At 46.4% G+C, this 17,699-nt stretch overlaps 1 protein-coding gene across 3 annotated transcripts in view; it reads left to right on the top strand.

The window, feature by feature from the left end:
* Positions 1-17,699, top strand: part of CCDC30 (coiled-coil domain containing 30) — a 79,335-nt gene that overhangs the window by 8,458 nt on the left and 53,178 nt on the right. For all 3 annotated transcript variants that reach the window (XM_084787405.1, XM_084787403.1, XM_084787402.1), the window contains exons 2-5: positions 303-493; positions 2,084-2,237; positions 11,147-11,218; positions 14,739-14,854. In XM_084787405.1, the coding sequence (XP_084643531.1) occupies positions 329-493; positions 2,084-2,237; positions 11,147-11,218; positions 14,739-14,854 (507 nt within the window). In that variant the 5' untranslated portion in view covers positions 303-328. The remainder of the gene's footprint in view (positions 1-302; positions 494-2,083; positions 2,238-11,146; positions 11,219-14,738; positions 14,855-17,699) is intronic.

The following is a 17,699-nucleotide window of genomic DNA, read 5'->3' as shown; positions in this document are numbered from 1 at the left end:
GGGCACCAGATCTCATTATAGATGGTTACAAACTACCATGTAGTTGCTGGGAATTGAACTCTGGGACTTTGAAAGAACAGCCAATGTTCTTTCTTTAACCTCTGAGCCTTCTCTCCAGCCTCATATCAACCACTCTTACATTATTGTTTCTGAAAGTTTTCAAACACCCTGGAGAGACAGGGAAAATGGGGGGGGGGCAGTGTCAGTGTTATATTTATTAATTATTAGACTAAGAATTTTCTTGGTGTTTTATAAAACAATAGTTATTTGCCTACAAGTTTTTCGTTATTTCTTCCCAACAGAAACTCAAATAAGGAAAGCCAAAGGCATGTGTCAAGAAGGCTTGTCCAGACTGGCTCTGAGCAGCCCCAGCAAACAGAGCGAATGCTCACTGGGGGAGCGGAAGACACTAGCGGAGGCCCCAGGGCTTGTGGACCGCGTGCTGGAGTCTTCAAGACATCTGTGCAGTAGCCTTCAGAAAGAATTTCCCCAGGTATAACCAGAAAACCGAGTGAGTGAGAAGCAGGGCCCCTGAGCCCTCACCACTCCACTGGTCAGCTATTCACCGAAACCCCCGGGAAGCCCGTTTACGTACATCAGAATAAGGCTCGGTATTTGGATGGCGGCCTCTGCCAGCCGTTAGCGTTTGGACACGGCACGCTGACTTTCACGAGCCTCAGTTGCCTCCCCTATAAATCTGACGTGAACTCAGCTACTGCACCCAAAGGCCAGGAGGATGAAATGCGTTAGAGCGCGTGCGTTCATCACTTTTCGCATCGCCCACGACCATATAACAGACAGAAAATACTTAGAGGACAAGAGGTTTATCTTGACTCGTGGCTTCAGTGGGTATCACCCAGGAAGGCTCGGCCAGGGTGGTGCCGTCTGCAGTGGGGGAGGGGGGAGGGGGCAGCATCTTCCACACCTTAGTGGATCAGGAAGCAAAGAACTAGACATGAGTTGGATCTGAACCTGGAGCTCACTGATTCAGTTACTGACTGCCGGGGTGCTGCCGGGATCTGCCTGTGCCCCCCCCCTCCCCTGCCAGCGCTGGTTGCTGTGTCTTCCTAGACTTTCCACTACGGGCCGTGTCCCCAAAGGTTCTATAGCCTTCCATGACAGCACCTCAGCTGGGCACTGGGTGTTCGGACATATGAGCCTAACGGGGGGCGGTGGGGGGCTGAGGGGTGGGGTGGGGTGCATTTTACATTTAAACCATAATGGAATGCAGATCTGTGCTAGTGAGAAGCAGAAGCGACTGAAACTCTTGCACTCCACTATTGTACAGCTATTTTTAAGACTAAACATCAAGCCAGACGTGGTGATACAAGCCTGTTATCCCAGTAACTCCGGGATGCAGAGGCAGGTGGATCCCTGTGAGCTCCAGGCCAGCCTGGTCTACAGAGTTAGTCCAGCCAAGGCTACACAGAGAAACCCTGTCTTGGAAAAAAAAAAAGTATCGTGTGTGTGTGTGTGTGTGTGTGTGTGTGTGTGTGTGTGTGTATTTTGAGACAGGGTCTCTCTGTGTTAGCCTTGGCTGTTCTGGACTTGCTTCATAGACCATGCTGGCCTCAAACTCACAGCGATCCACCTGCCTCTGCCTCCCGAATGCTGAGATTAAAGGCGTGCGCCACCATGCCCAGCTCTAGTTTCTTTTCTTTTCTTTCTTTCTTTCTTTTTTAAGATTTATTTATTTATTATTTATATAGTATTCTGCCTACATGGATGCTGCAGGCCAGAAGAGGACATCAAATCTCATTATAGGTGGTTGTGAGCCACCGTGTGGTTGCTGGGATTTGAACTCAGAACCTTTGGAAGAACACACGGTGCTCTTAACCTCTTAGCCATCTCTCCAACCCCCTCTTTCTTTCTTTTTTTCAAGACAGGGTTTCCTCTATGTTGCTTTGGCTGCCCTGGACTCACTTTGTAGACCAGGCTGACCTTGAACTCAGAGATCTACCTGCCTCTGCCCCCCCATCACCCACCTCCCTCCCCCATCACCCACCCCCCACCCCTACCTCCACCTTACACATGCTCCCTCCCCCCCCCAGCGCCTGGCTTACTAACTGTAGTTTCATGTCAGCATCAGAGTGAAGACCTGGCTGAAGACGCAGGGCCTCGGAACTGCCTCCTGAGGGAAGTGGAGTGCACAGCACAGAGGCTGGGGACGTGCCTGGAGGAGATCCACAGGGGAGCCACGGAGCCCCAAGAGGAGGAGACGAAACGGAGAAAGTTGGGTGAGCTGTGATGGCTTCAGGCTACCATTCTGGCTGTGGTTTTACTGGGACTGATCTGAGAGGCTATGTGGAAGGAGAAAGGCTTGTTGCTACTGTGTCCCCAAGTCTTCAGGAAACACAGGCTTGCCCAACCAGCCCCAAATGCACGGCCCAGGACTGCGTGCCACTCGCCACCAGGAGGCCCTGTACCCAGACAACACATCTGCCCCTTCTCCCTAGCTCTACAGCCTCCTTCCTCACCAAAAATAACCACCACTCTACTTTGAATTCTATTTCTGTTTTGACCACATGCAATATCATTCATTTACATTTTTATTTTATTTATTTATTTATTATGTATACAGATTTCATTATAGATGGTTGTGAGGCAACATGTGGTTGCTGGGAATTGAACTCATGACCTTTGGAAGAGCAGTCAGTGCTCTTAACCTCTGAGCCATCTCTCCAGCCCCTATTTTATTTATTTTTATTGTATGTGTATGGCTGGTTTGCTTACATGTATGTTTGTGCATGCCTGGTGCCAGTGGAGGCCAGAAGGGGATATCTGATTTCTTGAAACCTGAGTTAACAGACAGACAGTAGTGAGCTGCCATGTGGGTGCTAGAAAGTGAGCTTGGTTCCTCTGGAAGGTCAGCCAGGTCTCTTAACCCACTGAGCCATCTTTCCAACCACCCCACCCACCCACCCCACCCCCCCCCCCCCCGCCCCATCGTTTAAAACAAACCAACAAACTTTTAAATGGCTGGGCGTGGTGGTGCACACCTTTAATCTCAGAACAGAGGCCAGTGGCATCTCTATGAGTCTGAAGGCAGAAGAACCTTTGAATTCAAGGCCAACCTGGCCTACACAGTGAGTTCCAGGACAGCCAGGGTTATGTAGAAGACACCGTGTCTCAAAAAGCAAAGAATCTTCTTAGGGTCAGTTTGGTCAGTGGAGAGGAGCTGTTATCTGCTTAATAGACATTTGTGTGGTGGGATTTTTTTTTTAAGCACACACACAGTACCTGTGGGGCCGTGCACAGCAATCATTGTCAATGACAAAGTGACTATTGAAGTTATAATTGTATTAAATTAACGCTAATAATTTGGATATTTTATTTTATTTTTGGCTGCTCGGGTAACTTAGTCCTAACCAAGCATATGTGGTTGGTTTTTTTGGTTTTTTGTTTTTTTCTTCTTTTTTTCTTTTGGGTACAGCTGTAAAATATTTGAGTATAGGAGATGTTATTCTTGCAGCCTTGATATTCAGGGTGGATTGTAAAATATGAATTTTTTTGTGAGATTTCAAAGATTAAGATTATTTTGATAACATTACTTACAGATTTTTAAAGATGTGGTTATCACAAGTCTGTTGAGGGGGAAAACTACTGCATAAAATAACTAACGTGGAATAAATATTTTGCATCAGTAAAAAAAAAAAAAGTAAAGAAAATAACTCTAAAATTCTGTTAAAATTTTTTATTTTCTGTATGCTTGAGAAGGTGAGCCACATGCTAAGGCACACATATGAAAGTCAAAAGACAATTTGGAGGAATTGGGTCTTTCCGCACCTTTGGACTGTCAGGCTTGGAGACGAGGCCTCCATCCTGAGCCGTCTTGCCTAAGATCTCCATTCTTTCTTTCAGTTTGTTCTCTTGCTCCGTCTCGCCTTTGTGAGACCCACTTCCATTATTTTGTATATAGGGCTTTCTTCTCTATCGCTCCGTGTGTAATATCCCAGGGGGCGACAGCGATCTGTCCGTTCTACTGTTGACGGGCGTTCGTGCTGCTTCCACTTGGGGCTAGCATGAGTTCTGCTGCTGTTAAAATTCTCGTACTTATCTGTGGGTATTAACATATTGCCAATCCTGCTGAAAATGCGGTCTCTGGATCAGAGACTCGGGGCACATTTGGTCTTCCGAGATACAGCCACTGGCCACTTAACTATGGGGATTCGCTCTGGAAAACGGGTCTTTAAGCGGTTTCCTTCTTGTATGAGTGTCACAGAGTGTGCTTACAAGAACTGAGATGGGGGGCTGGAGAGATGGCTCAGAGGTTAAGAGCACTGGCTGCTCTTCCAGAGGTCCTGAGTTCAATTCCCAGCACCCACATGGTACCTCACAACCGTCTAGAATGAGAGCTGGTGCCCTCTTCTGGCCTGCAGGTGTACATGCGGGAGGAATACTGTATACATAATAAATAAATATATATTAAAAAAAAAAAAAAAGAACTGAGATGGCTACCATGACCAGGTGACATGCTATAGGCTTAACAATGTGTGGGAGGTCGACAGTGGGTCGACTTTATTTTGTGGCCCATGGGCATAGTTAAGCCTCCTCAGTAGTATAAGGGACTCTAGTTTTTCCACACTCACTGGCATGCTTGCTAATCAGCCTTATAATGTTGCCTGTCATGGTGAGCATGTGGTGGCATTAACAGGCTTCACCATGAGAGTCTGAGCTCTTGTAGGGAGCAAACCAATGCCATTTTGTGTTCAGGGCCTGAGTACCTCACACACACACACACACACACACCACCCACTTCCCCGACACCACCCCGACCCCCATACATACCATAACCTGGAGTCCCTCATGAGTTTCAAACTTGCAGCTAGCAACTGTTCCTATGAGCTTGCACCCGAGGCCAATTAATTAGAGCTACAGGCCACAGTAACCAGAACAAACAAACACAAAAATTCCCTCTGCCATCTAGTCCTGGTCCCGCAACCTGGCCCTGGCCCCCCAGTCAGTCAGCTTAAAGGGCAACATTCCTGTACCCCTCTGACGATAGTGTAACAGCAAGGCTTGGGAACACCCCCCCCCCCACCCCTGCCACCAGCAGTTTTTTCCTTTCAAAACCCTGTTCCCCTAGCACTAGGAGCCACCATCTTCCCTACTCATGAGGGGGCCAACCGTCCAGGTTCTGAGCTTGATCAATAAATGAGCCCCTTTGTGATTTGCATCCAGCGGGTTCCTGGTGGTCTTCAGGGGCCTCACACTTAGGCATTACACTCTGTGTCTGCTGCAGTGGTTGCTCCTGTGTGCAGTTTGGTGCTATCCTGCTCAAGCCTCTCACACATATTTCTATTTCATTACATCTTTGCTTTATTGGTTTGTTTGTTTGTATTGTTGTTGTTGTGTTTTTTGTTGTTTTTCAAGATAACGTTTCTCTGTGTCACCTTGGCTGTCCTAGACTTGCTTTGTAGATCAGGCTGGCCTCGAACTCACAGCGATCTGCCTGCCTCTGCCTCCTGAGTGCTGGGATTAAAGGTGTGCGCCACCACACCTGGCTCACATGGTTGAGTCTCAAAAGCATGTTAAGTGAGAGAAAGCAGATGCACAAACTCATATATGATTCCATTTATATGAAATGTTCAGAAAAGAAAACATGAGAGACAGAAAGTAGGTACCTGCTTGCCCAAACTGGATTTAATAAATAGCATTCCTGTTTGGCAGAACCAAAAGAAAGAAAGAAAAAAAGAAATTCAACCATGATACAGATATGACTGCTTCATTCCTTTTCACTGCAAGATAAGTTAACTCTTGCTCTTTTTCAGGGTCTTTTTTTCCCATAATGCCAATCATAATGGGCATAGAATGTTGCCGAATTATGATTTTATGGTTTTGGTTTCTACTTCCCTATGGCTAGTGATATTAACTATATTATATGTCTATTCAATACGTTTTTGTGACTAGCTTTTGTTGCTTTTCTTCAAATGTTATTATTTTATGTGTATAGGTGTTTTGCCTGCACATATGTTTGTGTAGCATGTGCCCATGGAGGACAGAAGAGGGCATCAACTCCCCCGGGACTGGAGTTAACGGACAGTTCTGAGCCACCATGTGTTGTTGTTAATCAAACCTGAGTCCTCTGAGGAGCAACAGTGCTCTTAACTCTCCCTCCATCTCTCCAGCCCCTGCTATCTCTCCAGCCTGCTTTATTTCTTTCTTTTATTTTTTTTTTAGACCATGTCTCACCGAGTAACTATAGCTGGCCTAGAATTTGCTGTGTAAACCAAGTTCGCCTTGAATTTAGGCATCTGCCTGCCTCTGCCTCTCGAGTTCTAGGATGAAAGATTTTGTGTTACCACACTCAGCCAGCCATTGCTGATTTTTAAACTGTAGAATTTATAATATAAACACTCTGGATTTTAATCTCCTCTGAGACCGGTGGTTTGCAAATACTTCCTTCTCCGAATTGTGAGCAATCTTTTCTAGCGAAGGTGGCTAGCCTGCCAAAAAGCTAATTCCATTAGCCTCCCTTATCCTGTGAAACCAGAGCCTGTTGGCCCAACCCTTGAACGGTCAGGCATTCCTGAGATTTGATTGTCACACCCCGAGCCACCAGGACTAGCATCAGATAGTGAGGTTGTAGGGTGAGGCACACCCACTGCCCTGCCTCAGGATGAACATTAAGAGGGCCTCCTGCCCAGGTGTGCTTGCTCACCCTTTGGATCACTATGCGGCCTTTTGCAAAAGTGGGTATTTCCTTTTGGAGTTACTTGTGCACTGCTCACACGTCCGTCTCTGTGTGTGACACTAGGAATATTCACTCCCCAGCACTTCTCACAGATCTTCACTCTGCTGATAGTGTCCTTTGGTGCACAAAAGGTTTTCACTTTATGCAACTCAGTTTACTTTTTTATTCTTTTATTGCTACTAATCTTGGTATTCGATCAAACAAATTAGGCCGGAGAGATGGCTCAGAGGCTAAGAGCACTGACTGTTTTTTCCAGAGATCCTGAGTTCTAGTCCCACACGGTGCCTCACAGCCGTCTATAATGTGATCGGATGCTCTCTCCTGGCCTGCAGGTGCACATGCATGCAGAGCACTATATACATAGTAATAATAAATAGGTAAATCTATTTAAAAAAATCAAACAATTTATTGTCAACCCCCACCCCCCAAAAATATCTAGAGCTGGGCATGGTGATACATACCTTTAATCCCAACAGGCAGGTGGATCTCTGTGAGTTTGAGGTCAGCCTGGTATATATTGCAAGTTCCAGGACAGCCACAGAGACCCTGTGCAAAAAAACAAAAAACAAAAAACAAAACAAAACAAAAAAACAAAACAACAACAACAAAAAAACTAAACAAACATATCTAAAGTTATAAACTAAAAAGTGGACTTAGAAAGCACAACTGTGAGCCAGGCATGGTGGTGCACGCCTTTAATCCCAGCACTCGGGAGGAAGAGGCAGATGGATCGCTGTGAGTTCAAGGCCAGCCTGGTCAACAAAGTGAGTCCAGGACAGTCAAGGCTACAGAGAAACTCTGTCTTGGGAAAAAAAGAAAGAAAGAAGGGAAGGAAGGAAGGAAGGAAGGAAGAAAGAAAAGAAAGAAAGTACAAATGTGAATCCAGTAGAAAGGTCTTTAAAAGGTTTAACCAAGCAGGGCTGAAGAGATGGCTCAGTAGTTAAGAGCACTGGCTGGCCAGGCAGTGGTGGTGCACACCTTTAATCCCAGCTCTCGGGAGGCAGAGGCAGGCAGATATCTGTGAGTTCGAGGCCAGCCTGGTCTACAAAGTGAGTCCAGGACAGGTAAGGCTACACAGAGAAACCCTGTCTCAATAAACAAAACAAAACAAAACAAAACAAAACAAAACAAAACCAAGCACTGGGTGATCTTCGTGAGTACTCCAGAACTCAGGAAACAGCACCCACATGGCAGCTCACAACTGTCTGCAACTCTAGTTCCAAGGGATCTGACACCCTCACCCAGACCCTCATGCAGGCAAAACACCAATGTGCATAAAACAAAACTGTAAGCCAGTCTGGCATGATGGTGCATGCTTGTAATCCAGCATTTGAGAAGCTGAGGCAGGAGGATTGTAAATTCGAGGTCAGTGTTAACGGTGAATTCCATTCTGGGCTACATAGCAAAGCCTTCTCTCAAAAGAGGAAAGGTCCGACCAATCCAAGGATTGTGACTCATTTAAGAAGGCTAACAAAAAGCCAGGGTTTTTGAACGCTTCACAAGCATTGCAGGAGAATCTGGCCAGTCAAATTTAAAGAATTTGGTTGTCTCTGGTAATTTTTTTTTTGAGACAGGGTTTCTCTGTGTAGCCCTGGCTGCCCTGAACTCGCTTTGTAGATCAGGCTGTCCTCGAACTCACAGCAATTCACCTGCCTCTGCCTCCCGAGTGCTGGGATTAAAGGCGTGCGCCACCAAACCCGGCTGTCTCTGGTAATTTTTAAATTGGGAAAACAATATATTTGGCTGTGTCATTCTAAAAGCAGATTTTATGTTTGAGACAGAGCCTCGCTGTGTAGCCTTGGCTAGCCTCACGCTCCTTCTGTAGGCCAGGCTAGTTTCAAACTCATAGAATCCTCCTGCCTCTACCTCCTGGGTACTGGGATTAAAGGTGTGTGACACTGCTATAGCCACAGCCCAGTTTCTAAGATGAAAACCAACCGTTTTCTGAACATCTGGAATACATCCTTGGAACCTTTTAACATTTGGAAGCCCTGGTTCATTTAAAGATGGCAGAGCAAACAAGACTTTTCTGGCTTGCTGCCTGCCTGTCTGTCTCCACGCTTACCCCTGACTTTGCTCTGCAGTCTCAAGTAGCTCTGGATCCCTGTCCTTCCCAGAAGGTCCGGTTCCTCCTGCCTTCTTTTTGTTCTTCCTGTCGTCTCTCCATTGCTCATCCCACTCCCTTCCTTGGATACTCTTCCACCTGCTGTCCCTCTGCATCCTCTTGGGTCTGTCTGTGTAGCCCTGGATGTCCTGGAACTCACAATGGTGTGCACCATCACTTCCCGGCCAGAAAACTTGTTATGGTGAGACACAGAAGCCATCTCACATCTCTGGCACACAGAGAAAACGTCCCTGGGTTCGCATCATTGCTGTGTTATTTGTTTCCCCGCCCATGAATTTCACCCATGAATTGGGATGTGGGTGCCTCTGTTGTAGAGTTATCAAAATAACATATCTGACAATAGGAGCAGTTGCTCCTGGAGGCAGCAGCAGAAATAGTATTGCTATAATTAGAATATGGTTTCTATGAATGTGGTGGGTTATAATGGGATTTGCCCTGAAGCTCTGAGTGTTGCCTGCACAGCAATGGAATGTGCACAGTTGTGTGATGCACTCACGGTGTCTTCTAAAGCTCGGTGTTTGCCTCTTGTTGGTAGCAGAGCTTCCATCCTAACAGCTTAGGAAACCTGCCAGCCAGTCACAGTGAGGAGCCCACAGAAGCAAAGGGGGAGAATCTGAACCAGGAAGTCCAACACCCATCAACTCCAATGCCCCATGCCTGCCATTCTCATGTAACCCTTTGTACCCTGACGGCTAAGACTGTCAACCTGAGAGAATCTAGAACCACCTAGCAGACACACCTCTGAGCGTGCCTGGGATCTAGAATCTCCTAGGAGACCCACCTCTGAGCGTGCCTGGGATCTAGAACCCACCTAGGGGACCCACCTCTGAGCGTGCCTGAGATCTAGAACCACCTAGAAGCCCACTTCTGAGCATGCCTGGGATCTAGAACCATCCAGGAGACACACTTTTGAGTGTGTCTGGGATCTAGTTTCTAGACTGGGTCGGTGGAGAGGGGAAGAGATCCTGAAACTGTGAACAGCACCATTCTGTGGTCCGGGCCCTGGACAGAAGAAAAGGGGGAAAGTAGTTGAGTCAAGTTTTCATCTGTCTGCTTCCTGCTTTGCATGGGATGTGACTGTTGCTGCTGCTGACATGACAGTCTGCTCCCTAGAACTCAGCCACGAGCAACCGTTCCTCTTTAAGACGTCTTTGTCAGGCATTTTGTCCTAGTAGTGAGGACAATGACCAACACAGCACCAAAAACTATTTCTTTAACTAGAATGTGGTGATGCACACCTTTAATCCCAGCACTTTGGAGGCAGAGGCAAGTGGGTTTTTGAGTCTAGGGTCTGGTCTACAGAGCGAGTTCTAGGACAGCCAGAGCTATACAGAGAAAACCCGTCTCAAAAAATCAAAAGAAAGAAAAAGAAAAAAGAAATTAACAAAACAAAATTACAACAACAACAAGCATTTCCTGAGATTTTGTTATTTTCATTTCCAGCAGACATTGGCATAATTCTCAATGCCCTGCATTCACTCCCCAGTGACATCTTAGTCAGCAGGAAATCTTCTGTGTACAACGGTGGTCCCACACAATGAAATCACCTAGGAACACTGCACCCATCTTGCCGTGGAAGTGTACCCCATGATGTTTATACATTGACAAAATTACCTGGCAACAATTTCTCAAAACGTACCCCCTTACCATCACTAAGTGGGGTGTGACTATTATGTGCATGCTTTAAACACTCAGCTGCCCTTGTAACTTCAGCGGCCCGAGCTCCTCAGCATGTGCTCTTATCAGGAAACGGCAAGCTTGACATCAGAGGTCCACGGAGTACACATGGGAGATGGGAGGGACCATGGAAGGGAATTCAGGAAAGCCTCTGACAGGTTACATTTCTGTAGAGACTCAAATTTGGGTGTTCAGAGATAGAAAAGGTATGAAATGTGATTTTATACGAGTCATTCCCTTCCTTCCTTCCTTCCTTCCTTCCTTCCTTCCTTCCTTCCTTTTTGTTGTTGTTGTTTTGAGACAGGATCCTTCTGTGTAGGCTGGCCTCCAACTGATAAAGATCTGCCTGACGCTGGGACTAAAGGAACAGACCACAGTGCCCAGCTAGCTCACTTGCTTTGGGGGTGTTTCTTTTTATGCGTATGAATGTTTGCCTGATGTCTGTGCACCCCAAGCATGCGGCACCAGAGGAGGCCAGAAGAGGGAGTCGGATCCCTTGAGCCTGGACTTCCGGTTAGCTGCCCTGTGGGCTGTGGGAATTGAACCTGAATTCTCTGGAGCAAGCAGCCAGTATCCTTAACTGCTGAGCCGTTTCTCCAGCCCTTCATTTACTTTTTTGTACATATGTTTTCTTAATTTTTTTCTTTTAGGTGATGCACTTGAGAGCGCCCGACTGGAAATGGAAAGATTGAAAGATAATCTGATAAAATTGAGAGAAAGTGGTGAGTCATTAGCACACATTATAACGACTGGTCACGCAACAGCATAATAGTATAGTTTAAAAGACTGTTTAGGAGCTGAACGTGGGCCCCACGGTCACCACCGAAGGCTCCTGCAGAGGACCCCTGTGTGGTTGTAGCACCCACATTGGGCAACTCACAACCACCTGTATGTAACTCCAGCTCCAGGGGATCTGGCGCCCTCTTCTGGCCTCTGTGGACTCTTGCATACATTGTGACCAGATACGCAGACACTCACGCATGAATAATAAAGTAGAATCTTTAAAATACTTTCAATTACGAAAATCTCAGGTACCACTCCTACCGCCATTGCCACTTTTTGTTGTTGTTGTTGTTGTTTTGTTTTTTAAGACAGGGTTTCTCTGTGTAGCCCGGGCTATCCTGGGACTCACTTTGTAGACCAGGCTGGCCTCGAACTCACACGATCCGCCTGCCTCTGCCTCCCGAGTGCTGGGATTAAAGGCGTGCGCCAACACACCCGGCCCCGACTGCTACTCTTGCTGTTACTTACTACTTAGAGAGCAGCAGCTGTTCTGCCGGGAACTTTTCATGACTGTCTTTAACCCACCCAACAAGTCAGGAGGTCACTGTAATCCTGCCCATTTCATAGATAAGGACGCCGAGTCCCAGCAGGTTAATAACCGTGTTACCCATTAACTACAGCAAATATCTCAGCTGATGTGTGACGATTCCAAAAACTGTCCCCAGGACAAGGAACTCGGAGGGCACTGAGGCCCCTGAAATGGCAGGCCCTGCAGTCACCCAGCAGCTCCTCCTGTTAGCTCACTGGGAAGCCGACAGCCTCGGCATGGTGTTGGATGTGTTGGTCTTCCACTGCCGTGGCTATTTAGTAATGCTCCCGGCTCTTGCAAAATTCACAGAATGTTTCTTATCAGTTTTGGATCATTCCAAAATTAGTTATTCTTTCCTTTCAAAATATAGGGATGTGATTATAAGCTCGAAACTGCTTACAGTGGCTCATACATCCGGTAACTAGAAAAATCCGTGAGACTACAGAAGGCCTGATTGGTACTCGTGGACACAATAAGATACACGTTTTTTTCATACAGCCAAGAGAGACCCTCGGAGGACGCCAAACACACAAAGGCGTTAACTGGGATCAGACAAGTCACGTCTCCCAACACACGGGATTAAACTAGCGATCAGGGACAGGAATGATTTGGAAAAGTCAAGAAGATGCTTCCAAAGAGCCTCTGACATCAGAGAAGAAAGTCCCAAGAGATAACAGGACATAGTTTGACGACAATGGGAACATGACATTATCAATATTTTTGGAATACTGCTGAGTCTGTGGCCCGATGGAGCCTGGTGGCACTTCATGTTTACACTAAGAATCAAGTAAGGTGGAAGACAATCTAAAAATTCAAAGTAAGAGAAACAAATGAAATCTGAACCAAGCAGAAGGAAGAAACTATCAAAATAAGAGTTAAGGGCCAGTTAAGGGTCGTGCACATCTTTGTTTCCAGCACTCAGGAGGCAGAGTCAAGTGGGTCTTTGTGAGTTCCAAGCCAGCCTGGCCCAGCTAGAGCTACATAATAAGACCTTGTCTCAATTAAAAAAAAAAAAAGGATCAGGGAGATGGCTCAGCCAGTAAAATGCTTATCACAAAAATCCAAGTAAAAATTAAAAAGCAAGTGCAGTGGTGCACATCTGTAATGTCAGCGCTTCTGCATGGAGACTGGAGGCAGAGGCATAGATAGTACAGGACAGGACAGGGCAGGGCAGGACAGGACAGGACAGGGCAGGACAGGACAGGACAGGACAGGACAGTATAATCGGAGACAAGAAGAGAGACCCTGCCTCAGAACAAGGTGGGGGGACACGACTGACTCCTAAAGAGCTGCCCCCTCCCTTGTATTCATGCTGTGGCACACGTATTCCTGCACTGACATATACATACACATGCTTATAAACACATGCACACACACACAAATGGGACATACAAGCAAAAACTCAGGAGAAAGCTGGGCGGTGGTGGCGCACGCCTTTAATCCCAGCACTCGGGAAGCAGAGGCAAGCAGATTACTGTGAGTTCGAGGCCAGCCTGGTCAACAAAGTTAGTCCGGGACAGCCAAGGCTGCAGAGAGAAACCCTGTCTCAAAAAACAAACAAACAAACAAACAAACAAAAAACCAAAACAAAACAAAAAACTCAGGAGGAAGAGGCAGGAGAATTGATGCAAGTTCAGCCAGGGCTCCCTAGTAGGACCATGCCAGAAGTATGGGGGTGGGGAGATAGGGAGTGGGGGGCCTGGGGGTGGGGAGGTGGGGGGGGACAGGAAAATGGGAAGAGAAGAGGAGGGATCCTAAATACATTAAGTTGAATCTGTATTTAGAATTCTCCTATGTTAATCCCAGCACTCGGGAGGCAGAGGCAGTCGGATCGCTGTGAGTTCAAGATCAGCCTGGTCTACAAAGCGAGTCCAGGACAGCCAAGGCTACACAGAGAGACCCTGTCTCGAAAACAAAAACAAAAAAGAAGTCAGGCCGTTCACAAATGAATTCTAGCAAACATGTTAGGAATAAATAATATGTGTTTTATGTAAACTCTTCCAAAAAGTCAAAGAAGAGAGAATAATTCCCAAGTTTTAAGTGCATTACTGTACACCAAAATCAGGTATTATCAACCATCTCCAATGAATATGGAAATACAAAGTAGCTTGTTGGGTGGTCAAATTGAATGCACTCACCAAAAGTGGACTAGCTAAGTGGTGATTGCTTAGTGGATCCCTAGAAGCTGTTAGTAAGACTGCAAGGTGGAAGAGTCTAGAAATGTCTAAGGTGCCTAAGAGACAGTGTTAAAGAAAATTTTCTGTCATTTAATTTTTAAAAGTTAGGCACAAATCCAGGCAAGGTGGCACACACCTGTAATCCCAGCACTCAGGGAGGCAGAGGCAGGCAGATTTCTGTGTGTTCCAGGCTAGCCTGGTCTACAAAGTGAGTCCAGGATAGCCAAGGCTATACCGAGAAACCCTGTCTTGAAAAAAACATTAAAAATAAGTTAGGCACAGCTGTTTTCCAACTTCAGCTCCTGGGCCATCAAGATGGCTCAGTGGGTTAAGGCCACCAAACCTGACTCCCTAAGTTCAGTGCCCAGGTCACATACAGGCGAAGGGGAGAACTTACACCAGTAAGTTGTCCTCTACTGTGCATGTGTGCACGCACACGTGAGCACACACACACACTCACATGCACATCAGCTCACGTGCGCTCATACGCAAAAAATAAAGAAATGCTTCATGTTTCCAGAAGAACCTGTATCGCTGGAAACTTTACACTAAAAAGTTCACTAGGCTTGTGTGAGAAATACAACCCCCTGTTCTGTTACAGCAAGTTGGGAGGTAGAACACTGGTTTGGTGGCTTTCCTGTGCAGCCGACCATGGGTGCAGAACACAGTCGAATGGCACTCACGAATGCTTGGGGCCAGCTCCTCCCAGGGTAAAACTGACCCAGAGGAATGACTGACTGCCTCTCTGTTTAGGTGCAACCGACTTACAGAAAGCAAAGGAACATAACCAGAGGCTGGACGAGGAAATTCTGGCCTTAAGGAACCGGGTTCGAGCGCTTGACTCTGAGAAAAAGGCGCTTGGAGAAATGGTCAGTGTGCTTTCGTTCCTAGAGTTTCTTTGTGTGTATCCAATAGCAACCAGAACTGTGAGCAGAGTGGCTACCCATGGTCCAAGGTGGTCCTTGGGGAGAATTGTTTGTTTTTGGTTTTTGGTTTTTTGTTGTTGTTGTTGTGTTTTGGCTTTTTCTGAGACAAAATTTCTCTGTGTAGCCTTGCCTGTCCTGGACTCACTTCGTAGACCAGGCTGGCCTCGAACTCACAGCGATGCACCTGCCTCTGCCTCCCTGAGTTTGTTTATTCCAAGGTGATCATTTCTATTGTTTGTTTCAAGATTATTATTTTTCTGTATTGTTGATAGTATTTTCAATTTCATCCAATGCATTATTCATTTCAGACAGACTTTTCCTTCTCTAACAATTCCATTTTTTAAAAAAATCCCTGAAGCCAGGCATGGTGTCGCACTCCTTTTATCCCAGCACTTGGGAGGCAGAGGCAGGTGAATCGCTGTGAGTTCGAGGCCAGCCTGGTCTACAAAGCAAGTCTAGGACAGTCAAGGCTACACAGAGAAATCCTGTCTCCAAAAACCAAATCAAAAAACAAAAAATAAAATAAAATTACAAGATACACTTCATCCACAGGCTGAAAACACTTATAAAGATCATTGCAAATATTCTTCCAGAGCAAATAACATATGTAGCCTATTATTACATAGAAATTACTAACTATATAAAGAAGAATATATTATGTGTAGAGAGAAGGGAGGCGGGATCTCTATTTTTCTTTTTTCTTTTTTTTTTTTTTTTTTTTTTGGTTTTTCAAGACAGGGTCTCTCTGTGTTAGCCTTGGCTATTCTGGACTCGCTTTGTAGACCAGGCTGGCCTTGAACTCACATCAATTGGGGCGAGACCTCTCTAGCCCAGGCTGGCCTGGAGCGTACTAGGCACACTAGGGTTAGCTTCAAACTCAGCCTCCTGCACCCTGAGTGGTGGGTTTGTAAGTGTTCATCACATCACATAATGAGACCCATTAAAACTAGGGCACATTATCAGTAAACAGTGACCAACATGAGTTAACAGACTTTGAAAGGTAGTTTATTTATTTTTTGCCTTCGAAATTCTTTCACAGAGAAAAGGCTGGACTGCTTTAACTGAGGTTGGCAGCCAGGTGATGAGCTATCAGTAACTATTAAGCCAGAATCACTCTCGGCTGAGGAACGGAATGGGCCAGGTGCTATGGCCAGCAGGTCAGCGCAGCTGTCTCCCATGAGTTTGTTTCTCGGCCTTGGCCTGGTGCCCTCCATCCTGGTCATGGATGCTCAGCCTGCAGGTGGGCAGCCATCCTCTCCTGACCACTGCTATGATTTCTGACAAAGGAAGTAAGAGCATATCACCAGGCTCATTTTCTGTCCACCTGAGTGGGCTTCGGATATTCCTAGATGTGTCTGCGAACCTTTGCAGGCTGAGGGAAGCACCCCAGTGGTAAGCCTCATCTAATTGAGGGCATGACTGGAGAGAGAGAGAGAGAGAGAGAGAGAGAGAGAGAGAGAGAGAGAGGAGAGAATGAATCTCTCTTTGTGTCTGCCCTCCCTTCTCTTTCTCTGGGCGTATGCGTGTGCTCCAGCATACAGGTGCCTGTGTGTGTGCATGTAAAGTCTGTTGATCATATTTCTGGGTCTTTGTTTTTGTTTTCATTTTTAAAGACAGGGTTTCTCTGTGTTTCAGCCCTGGCTGTCCTGGAACTCGCTATGCAGCCGAGGCTGGCATCGAACTCACAGAGATCTGCCTGTCTCTGCCTCCCAAGTGCGAGTTCAAAGGCATGCACCACCACCACCCAGCTTGTTGGTCATATTTCTCTGTAGAGCCCTCTCTAATACAGATGGAAGCTAATAGTTGAGAATCTATAGTGTTGTAGTGACTATTGGAGATTTGCCAGAATCATGGACGTTTTCTTATTTTGTCCTGTTAAATTGCTGTTTGTTTGTTTGGGACAAGGTCTCTCTCCCTCTGCATCCAAAACTGGCCCCAAATTTGCTACCCTCTTGCCCCAGTCTCCAGAAAACTGGGGTTATAACCGTGCACTACAATACTCGGCTGACATAATTCACAAGATGCTAACAGTAATTCTGAAAGGCAGGAATTGTTCACCTGGCTTAGCAAACCAAGGCCACAAATTCATAACTGTCAAACCATGGTGTCACAGCTCCCTCCGCTGACCACAGAGCCCCTCTTTTCGCCCCTGAACCTCTCACAGCCTGTAGCTGTGGTCCTTAGTTCTACAGGAAGGCAAAGCTCCTACCTCCACTCCACCCCAGCCACAGAAGCTTTCCCTACTGTGCGCTCTGCAGCAGTTTTTCCCTGCAGAACTCCCTTGAAAATAACAGTGTGCAAGCATTCTTTGATTTTTAAATGAAAAATAATCCAGAAAGAAAGGCTCTTCCTTTTATCAGACACCCTACACGTGTGACAGTGCGTCCAGATGCCACCAGGTTCATAGCAGGTAGAGTGCTCTGTTGCTGTTGCTCTCGGAGAAAAGAAAAGAGGCAGAGCAGGGAAGAGCCAGGGAGATGGCTCACTAGGTAAAGGCACCTGCCACCCCTAAAGACCTGCCTTTGATCCTCAGGACCCCATCTGTCGAAGGAGAGAACCGATTTCCATAGGGCCCCCCTCTGGGCTCCACAGGTAGTGGTGTGCACAAACTATATGCCCAGACACAAAAGAGAAACATGTAAATTTTTTTTTCTTGAAAAAGAAAAAGTATTGTTTTTAAACAAAATCCCAAATATTTGATTTTACCAATAAAGGCTCACGAGCCAGATGCTGGGATGAAAGCCTGCTAGCTCAGAGAGGCAGAGAAAGCGCCCAGCTGACCTTCTTA

Source organism: Acomys minous (assembly GCF_964271855.1).
Source record: "Acomys minous genome assembly, chromosome: 6".
NCBI lineage: Eukaryota > Metazoa > Chordata > Mammalia > Rodentia > Muridae > Acomys > Acomys minous.
This window is presented reverse-complemented; position numbering and strand designations above follow the sequence as displayed.